We start from the raw sequence: 10,207 nt of genomic DNA, 5'->3' as shown, positions 1-10,207 counted from the left end.
CCCCCCCCCAATGTCCCCCCGATGTCCCCCCATACCCCCCCCACGTCCCCGACCCCCCACACCCCCCTGACCCCCCCATATCCCCCCCATGTCCCCCCACACCCCCCATACCCCCCCATATCTCCCCCATATCCCCCCCTGATGTCCCCCCGATGTCCCCCCACACCCCCCACATCCCCCCCACACCCCCTGAAGTCCCCCCATATCCCCCCCCGATGTCCCCCCATACCCCCCCCATATCTTCCCCTGATGTCCCCCCTGAAGTCCCCCCACGTCCCCCCCCCCGGTGTCTCCCCACCCCCCCCCCCCACCCCCACACCCCCCCCTGACCCCCCATATCCCCCTGAAGCCCCCCATATCCCCCCCATGTCCCCCCACACCCCCATACCCCCCCATATCTCCCCCATATCCCCCCCTGATGTCCCCCCGATGTCCCCCCCCCACCCCCCCCCACCCCCACACCCCCCATGTCCCCCCATATCCCCCCCTGACCCCCTGATGTCCCCCCATATCCCCCTGAAGACCCCCATATCCCCACCCCCCCCCGACCCCCCACACCCCCCCATATCCCCCCATACCCCCCCCTGACCCCCCACCCCCCACCCCCCCCCTGACGGCCGCGCTGCCCGCAGGCTGTGGGGATCTCGGTGGAATTCGTGTCCCATCTGACGGTGGCGTTCGTGCACAGCCGCCGCCCCACACGCGTGGAGCGCGCAGCCGAGGCCACCATCAACATGGGCAGCAAGGTGTGGGGCAGCGCCGTGGGGGGCAGCGCTGTGTGGGGCACAGCCGTGTGGGGCACAGCCGTGTGGGGCAGCGCCGTGTGGGGCACAGCCATGTGTGGGGCACAGCCATGTGTGGGGCGCGGCTGTGTGTGGGGCACAGGGCGGTGATGTGTGGGGCACAGCTGTGTGTGGGGCAGAGCTGTGTGTGGGGCAGAGCTATGTGTGGGGTGCGGCTGTGTGTGGGGCAGAGCTGTGTGTGGGGCACAGGGCGGTGTGGGGCACGGCTGTGTGTGGAGCACAGGGCGGTGTGGGGTGCGGTGATGTGTGGGGCGCGGCCGTGTGGGGCACAGCTGTGTGGGGCACAGGGCGGTGTGGGGTGCAGTGATGTGTGGGGCACAGCCGTGTGTGGGGCAGAGCCATGTGTGGGGCAGAGCTGTGTGGGGCAGAGCGCTGTGTGGGTCTGAGCGCTGTGTGGGGCACGGTGATGTGTGGGGCAGAGCACCGTGTGTGGGGCACGGCCTTGTGTGGGGCACAGCAGCATGTGGGGCAGAGCAGTGTGTGTTGCGGGGCAGTGTGGGGCAGAGCGCTGTGTGGGGCAGGGCAATGTGTGGGTCGGAGCGCTGTGTGGGGCAGAGCGCGGTGTGGGTCAGGGCAATGTGTGTGGCACAGCGCTGTGTGTGTTGGAGCGCTGAGGCGTGGTGTGCTGTGGGGCGGTGTGTGTCAGAGCGCGGTGTGGGTCAGGGCAGTGTGTGGGGCAGAGCAATGTGTGGGGCAGGGCAATGTGTGGGGCACAGCGCTGTGTCGGAGTGCTGAGGCGCGGTGTGCTGTGGGGCGGTGTGTGTCGAAGTGCAGTGTGGGTCAGGGCAGTGTGTGGGGCAGAGCAATGTGTGGGGCAGGGCAATGTGTGGGGCAGAGCAATGTGTGGGGCAGGGCAATGTGTGGGGCAGGGCAGTGTGTGGGGCAGGGCAATGTGTGGGGCAGAGCGCGGTGTGTGCTGTGGGGCGGTGTGTGTCGGAGCGTGGTGTGGGTCAGGGCAATGTGTGGGTCAGGGCAGTGTGTGGGGCAGAGCAATGTGTGGGTCAGGGCACTGTGTGGGGCAGAGCAATGTGTGGGTCAGGGCAATGTGTGGGGCACAGCGCTGTGTGTGTTGGAGCGCTGAGGCGCGGTGTGCTGTGGGGCGGTGTGGGGCACAGCACTGTGTGTGCTGTGGGGCGGTGTGTGTCGAAGCGTGGTGTGGGTCAGGGCAATGTGTGGGTCGGAGCGCTGTGTGGGGCAGGGCAATGTGTGGGGCAGAGCAATGTGTGGGGCAGGGCAATGTGTGGGGCACAGCACTGTGTCAGAGCGCTGAGGTGCGGTGTGCGCTGTGGGGCGGTGTGGGGCACAGCGTGGTGTGGGTCAGGGCAGTGTGTGGGTCAGGGCAATGTGTGGGTCAGGGCAGTGTGTGGGGCAGAGCAATGTGTGGGGCAGGGCAATGTGTGGGGCAGAGCAATGTGTGGGTCAGGGCAATGTGTGGGGCAGAGCAATGTGTGGGGCAGAGCAATGTGTGGGGCAGGGCAATGTGTGGGGCACAGCGCTGTGTGTGTCGGAGCGCTGAGGCGCGGTGTGCTGTGGGGCGGTGTGTGTCAGAGCGTGGTGTGGGTCAGGGCAGTGTGTGGGGCAGAGCAATGTGTGGGGCAGGGCAGTGTGTGGGGCAGGGCAGTGTGTGGGGCAGGGCAATGTGTGGGGCAGGGCAATGTGTGGGGCAGGGCGCTGTGTCGGAGTGCTGAGGCGTGGTGTGCTGTGGGGTGGTGTGTGTCGAAGTGCAGTGTGGGTCAGGGCAATGTGTGGGGCAGGGCAATGTGTGGGGCAGGGCAGTGTGTGGGTCAGGGCAATGTGTGGGGCAGAGCAATGTGTGGGGCAGAGCAATGTGTGGGGCACAGTGCGGTGTGTGCTGTGGGGCGCTGTGGCGCACAGCACTGTGTGTGCTGTGGGGCGGTGTGTGTTGGAGCGCGGTGTGGGTCAGGGCAATGTGTGGGGCACAGCACTGTGTGTGCTGTGGGGCGGTGTGGGGCAGAGCGCTGTGTGTGCTGTGGGGCGGTGTGGGGCAGAGCGCTGTGTGTGCTGTGGGGCGCTGTGGGGCACAGCGCGGTGTGTGCTGTGGGGCGGTGTGGGGCAGAGCGCTGTGTGTGCTGTGGGGCGCTGTGGGGCACAGCGCGGTGTGTGCTGTGGGGCGGTGTGTGCCGGAGCGCGGTGTGGGTCAGGGCAATGTGTGGGTCAGGGCAATGTGTGGGGCAGGGCAATGTGTGGGGCAGGGCAATGTGTGGGGCAGAGCATGGTGTGGGTCAGGGCAATGTGTGGGGCAGAGCGCTGTGTGTGCTGTGGGGCGGTGTGGGGCAGAGCGCTGTGTGTGCTGTGGGGCGGTGTGTGTCGGAGCGCGGTGTGGGTCAGGGCAGTGTGTGGGGCAGGGCAATGTGTGGGGCACAGCGCGGTGTGTGCCGTGGGGCGGTGTGGGGCACAGCACTGTGTGTGCTGTGGGGCGGTGTGGGTCAGGGCAGTGTGTGGGGCACAGCGCGGTGTGCCGTGGGGCGCTGTGGGGCGCGGCGCTGAAGCGCGGTGCGGCGCCCCCTGCAGGTGTTGGCGGGAGTGGCGCTGACGAACCTCCCCGGGGTGGCGGTGTTGGCGTTCGCCAAAGCGCAGCTGATCCACATCTTCTTCTTCCGCCTCAACTTCGCCATCACTGTGCTCGGAGCGGCGCACGGCGTCGCCTTTCTGCCCGTCCTCCTCAGCTACGTCGGTACCGGACACTGCCGCGCTCCGCAGCCGCACACACATACACAGATACATACACACACAGATACACACACAGATACACACACACACACAGATACACACACACAGATACACACAGCGCCCCTCAGCGGCGCACAGCGGCACACACACACATACATACACACAGCGACACGCAGCGGCACACACAGACAGCGACACAGCGCCCCACAGCGGCACACAGCGGCACAGCGCCTCACGGCGCCCCACAGCGGCACACACAGCGATACAGCGACACGCACACAGATACACACACACACACACAGCGGCACACACACAGACAGTGACACACACACACACACACACACAGATAGCGGCACACAGCGGCACACAGCGGCATACAGCAGCACACACAGACAGCGACACACACACGGATACAGCGACACAGCGACACACACAGATACACACAGCGGCACACACAGCGACACAGCAACACGCACGGATACAGCGGCGCACAGCGCCACACAGCGGCACAGCGGCACACACACATACAGCAGCACACAGCGGCACACACAGACAGCGACACACACACGGATACAGCGACACAGCGATACACACAGATATACACAGCGGCACACAGCGGCACACAGCGGCACACACACGGATACACACAGCCACACACACAGACAGCGGCACAGCGCCTCACAGCGGCACACAGATACACACACACACAGAGATACACACACATACACACAGCGCCCCGCAGCGGCACACAGCGGCACACACACAGACAGTGACACACACACACATACACACACAGATAGCGGCACAGCGGCACAGCGGCACACACAGATGCACACACAGATACACACACACAGATAGCGCCCCGCAGCGGCACACAGCGACACACAGCGATACAGCGACACGCACGGATACACACACACATACACACACACATACACACACAGCGGCACACACACATACACACACAGATACACACACACACACACACACACATACACACACACAGATACACACAGCGGCACACATCGGCACACACAGACAGCGACACACAGAGATACACACAGCGGCACACACAGACAGTGACACACACACATACACACACACACACACACACAGATAGTGGCACACAGCGCCCCGCAGCGGCACACACACAGATACACACACACACATACAGCGCCCCACAGCGGCGCACAGCGGCACAGCGGCACACACACAGACAGTGACACACACACATACACACACACAGCGGCACAGCGCCCCACAGCGACACGCACAGATACACACAGCGGCACACAGCGGCCCCACATTACCCCAAACCCCAAATAATCCCAAACCATAAATCCCAAATCCCAAACCCCAAATAACCCCAAATCCCAAACCCCAAATCCAATATCCCACACCCCAAATCCCAAATAACCCCAAATCCCGAAATCCCAAACCCCAAATAACCCCAAACCCCAAATAACCCCAAACCATAAATCCAAATCCCCAAACCCCAAATTACCCCACACCACAAACCCCAAATTACCCCACACCCCACAGAAATAAGGACCCCAAACCCAAATAACCCCAAATCCCAAACCCCAAATAACCCCAAATTACCCCAAGCCCCAAATTACCCCAAATCCCAAACCCCAAATAACCCCAAACCCCACAGAAATAACCCCATAATCCCAAACCATAAATCCCAAACCCCAAATAATAACCCCAAATAGCCCCAAATAACCCACAACCCAAACCCCGAATCCCAAATTCCAAATAACACCAAATAACCCCGAATAACCCCAAATCCCCAACCCCAAATCCCCAATCTTGAACCCCAAATAACCCCAAATCCCAAACCCTGAATCCCAAACAACCCCAAATGATGACCCCGAATAACCCCGAATCCCAAACCCCGAATAACCCCAAATCCCAAACCCTGAACCCCAAATCCCCAATCCCAAACCCCAAATAACCCCAAATGATGACCCTGAATAACCCCAAATCCCAAACCCTGAATCCCGTACCCCAAACCCCAATTCCCAAACCCCAAATAACCTCAAATAACCCCGAATAACCCCCAATCCCAAACCCCGAATAACCCCAAATCCCAAACCCTGAACCCCAAATCCCCAATCCCAAACCCCAAACAACCCCAAATAACCCCAAACCCCGAATAACCCCAAATAACCCCAAATGATGACCCTGAATAACCCCAAATCCCAAACCCTGAATCCCGTACCCCAAATCCCAAACCCCAAATAACCCCATATAACCCCAAATAACCCCGAATAACCCCCAATCCCAAACCCCGAATCCCAAACCCCCAATCCCAAACCCCGAATAACCCCAAATCCCAAATCCTGAACCCCAAATCCCCAATCCCAAACCCCAAACAACCCCAAATGATGACCCTGAATCCCAAATAACCCCATATAACCCCGAATAACCCCAATCCCAAACCCTGAATCCCAAATAACCCCAAATAGTAACCCTGAATAACCCCAAACAATGACCCCAAATAACCCCAAATCCCCAATCCCAAACCCCGAATAACCCCAAATCCCAAACCCTGAACCCCAAATCCCCAATCCCAAACCCCGAATAACCCCAAATCCCAAACCCTGAACCCCAAATCCCCAATCCCAAACCCCAAATAACCCCAAATAACCCCAAATCCCAAACCCGGAATCCCAAACCCCAAATAATAACCCCAAATAACCCCAAATCCCAAACCCCAAATAACCCCAAATAACTCCAAATCCCAAACCCCCAATCCCAAACAACCCCAAATGATGACCCCGAATAACCCCAAATCCCAAACCCCGAATAACCCCAAATCCCAAACCCTGAACCCCAAATCCCCAATCCCAAACCCCAAATAACCCCAAATGATGACCCCGAATAACCCCCAATCCCAAACCCCGAATAACCCCAAATGATGACCCCGAATAACCCCCAATCCCAAACCCCCAATCCCAAACCCCGAATAACCCCAAATCCCAAACCCTGAACCCCAAATCCCCAATCCCAAACCCCAAACAACCCCAAATAACCCCAAATGATGACCCCGAATAACCCCCAATTCCAAACCCTGAATCCCAAACCCCAAATAACCCCAAATAGCCCCAAATAACCCCCAATCCCAAACCCTGAATCCCAAATAACCCCCAAAAAGTAACCCCGAATAACCCCAATGACCCCGAATAACCCCAAATCCCAAATAACCCCAAATAATGACCCCAAATAACCCCGAATAACCCCCAATCCCAAACCCTGAACCCCAAATCCCCAATCCCAAACCCCAAATAACCCCAAATAACCCCAAATGATGACCCCGAATAACCCCCAATCCCAAACCCTGAATCCCAAACCCCAAATAACCCCAAATCCCAAACCCTGAACCCCAAATCCCCAATCCCAAACCCCAAACAACCCCAAATAACCCCAAACCCCGAATAACCCCAAATAACCCCAAATGATGACCCTGAATAACCCCAAATCCCAAACCCTGAATCCCGTACCCCAAATCCCAAACCCCAAATAACCCCAAACAACCCCAAATAACCCCGAATAACCCCAAATCCCCAATCCCAAACCCCAAATAACCCCAAATAACCCCAACCCCCGTCCCGTTCTCCCCGGTGACCCCATTGCGCTGTCCCTGCAGGGCCGCCACCGCTCAGCACGGAGGGCTCCGAGTCCGGCACGGAGAGCACCAAATTCGGCACAGAGAGCACCAAATTCGGCACGGAGGGCTCCGAATCCGGCATGGAGGGCACCAAAGTTGGCACACAGAGCACCAAATTGGGCACACAGAGCACCAAATTGGGCACAGAGGGCACTGAATTGAGCACGGAGAGCACCAAAGTTGGCACACAGAGCACCAGATTTGGCACAGAGGGGCCCAGATTGGGCACGGAGGGCACCAAAGTTGGCACAGAGGGGCCCAAATCGGGCATGGAGAGCACCAAAGTTGGCACACAGAGCACCAAATTGGGCACACAGAGCACCAGATTTGGCACAGAGGGCACCAAAGTTGGCACAGAGGGGCCCAAATCAGGCACGGAGGGCACTGAATTGGGCACAGAGAGCACCAGATTTGGCACGGAGGGGCCCAGATTGGGCACAGGGAGCACCAAAGTTGGCACAGAGGGCACTGAATTGGGCATGGAGGGCACCAAATCGGGCACGGAGAGCACCAAAGTTGGCACAGAGAGTGCCAAATTGGGCACGGAGGGCACCAAAGTGGGCACAGGGTGCGGTGCGGCGATGGCCAACCCCGGCTTTGAGGACACACCGCAGTGCTGACGTGGCCGACCCCACAGCCGACCCCATAGCCAACCCTACAGCCAACCCTACAGCCAACCCTACGGCTGACCCTACAGCCAACCCTACAGCCAACCCTACGGCTGACCCTACAGCCGACCCCACAGCCAACCCTATAGCTGACCCTGCAGCCGACACCACAGCAAACCCTACGGCCGACCCCACAGCCGACCCCACGGCTGACCCCACAGCCGACTCCACAGCCAAACCTACAGCTGACCCTACAGCCAACCCTACGGCTGACCCTACAGCCAACTCCACAGCCAACCCTACAGCCGACCCTGCAGCCAACACCACAGCCGACCCCACAGCCAACCCTACAGCTGACCCTACAGCCGACTCCACAGCCGACCCTGCAGCCGACCCCACAGCCAACCCTACAGCCAACCCTACAGCTGACCCTACAGCCAGCCCTACAGCCGACCCTACAGCCAACCCTACGGCTGACCCTACAGCCGACTCCACAGCCAACCCTACAGCTGACCCCGCAGCCAACCCCACAGCCGACCCTACAGCTGACCCTACAGCCGACTCCACAGCCAACCCTACAGCTGACCCCGCAGCCAACCCCACAGCCGACCCTACAGCTGACCCTACAGCCGACTCCACAGCCAACCCTACAGCCGACCCTACAGCCGACCCCACAGCTGACCCCACAGCCGACCCTACAGCCGACCCCACAGCCAACCCTACAGCTGACCCCACAGCCGACTCCACAGCCAACCCTACAGCTGACCCCGCAGCCAACCCCACAGCCGACCCTACAGCTGACCCTACAGCCGACTCCACAGCCGACCCTACAGCTGACCCCACAGCCGACCCCACGGCCAACCCTACAGCCGACCCCACAGCCAACCCTACAGCTGACCCCACAGCCGACTCCACAGCCAACCCTACAGCTGACCCCACAGCCGACCCCACAGCCGACCCCACGGCCCCATTCCAGGCTGTCGTATTTAAAGATGTTTTCTCAGAGCTGCGATTTCTGCGTTTGAGTGGGATTTGTGGTGGGGTCCAATGGGGTTTGTGGTGGGACCAAATGGGGTTTGTGGTGGGGTCCAATGGGATCAAATAGGGTTTGTGGTGGGGTCCAATGGGATTTGTGGTGGGGTCCAATGGGGCCCAATGGGGTTTGTGATGGGACCAAATGGGGTTTGTGGTGGGGTCCAATGGGATCAAACAGGGTTTGTGGTGGGGTCCAATGGGGTCCAATGGGGTTTGTGATGGGATCCAATGGGGTCCAATGGGACCCAATGGGTTTGTGGTGGGGTCCAATGGGGTCCAATGGGACCCAGTGGGGTTTGTGGTGGGGTCCAATGGGGTCCAATGGGATCCAATGGGGTTTGTGATGGGGTCCAATGGGGTTCAACGGGGTTTGTGATGGGGTCCAATGGGGTCCAATGGGGTTTGTGGTGGGGTCCAATGGGATTGAATGGGATTTGTGATGGTTGGAATGGGATTTGTGATGGCTTTAATGGGATCGAATGGGATTTGTGATGGGCTTTAATGGGACCAAATGGGATTTGTGATGGGCTTTAATGGGATTGAATGGGTTTGAATGGAATTGGTGATGGTTTGTATGGGATTTCTGCATTCAAATGGGATTCGTGATGGTTTGAATGGGATTTGTGATGGTTGGAATGGGATTTCTGGGTTGGAATGGGATTTGTGATGGTTGGAATGGGTTCAAATGGGATTTGTGATGGGCTTCAATGGGATTTCTGGGTTTGAATGGGTTTCAGTGGGGTGGGAGGGGGCGGTGTGTGTGCGTGGCTGTGATTGTATGGGGTGTGGGGGGCGGTGTGGGGATGGGGGCGTGTGGGGCACACATGGGTGGGCATTGTGGGGTCAGGGACATGTGGGACGTGGGCATTGTGGGGTCAGGGACGTGGGACCCATAGATGGACATCCCGGGGACGGGGACGGGTGGGATGAAGACCCCATGGGGCATATGGGAACGGTGGGGATGGGTGTCTGTGGGATCGAGACCCCAAAGGACGCAATGGGGACAGATCCCCTATGAGAACAAGACCCCAAATGGCACAATGGGAACATATCACCATGAGATCCAGATCCCAAAAGGCATATGGGCAAAGGGGGGGATGGGTCTCTATGGGATCAAGACCCCAAAGGGCACACATCCATAGTGGGGATGGGATCCTATGGGATCAAGACCCCATGGGGCATATGGGAATGGTAGGGGTGGGTCTCCATGGGATCGAGACCCCAACTGGCTCAATGGCAACAGGTCCCCATGGGATGAAAACCCCATAGGGCATATGGGCATGGCGGGGATGTATCCCTATGGGATCAAGACCCCATGGGGCACAATGGGGACTGACCCACATGGGATGAAAACCCCAAAGAGCATATGGGAATGGTGGGGATGGGATCCTATGAGA

General features: G+C 59.4%; 1 protein-coding gene across 1 annotated transcript; it reads left to right on the top strand.

The window, feature by feature from the left end:
- Nucleotides 1-632: 632 nt before the first annotated feature.
- LOC112530174 (NPC1-like intracellular cholesterol transporter 1) lies at nucleotides 633-8,787 on the top strand (the record flags this gene model as incomplete). Its single annotated transcript, XM_040657257.2, has 3 exons — nucleotides 633-746; nucleotides 3,336-3,498; nucleotides 7,147-8,787. Coding segments are annotated over 3 exons (918 nt in total), but the record flags the coding sequence as incomplete, so codon positions are not given.
- Nucleotides 8,788-10,207: the final 1,420 nt, after the last annotated feature.

The sequence above is a fragment of the Gallus gallus genome, unplaced genomic scaffold (genome assembly GCF_016699485.2).
Source record: "Gallus gallus isolate bGalGal1 unplaced genomic scaffold, bGalGal1.mat.broiler.GRCg7b scaffold_80, whole genome shotgun sequence".
NCBI lineage: Eukaryota > Metazoa > Chordata > Aves > Galliformes > Phasianidae > Gallus > Gallus gallus.
The sequence above is the reverse complement of the archived record's forward strand: the minus strand, read 5'-3'. Positions and strand labels throughout refer to the sequence as shown.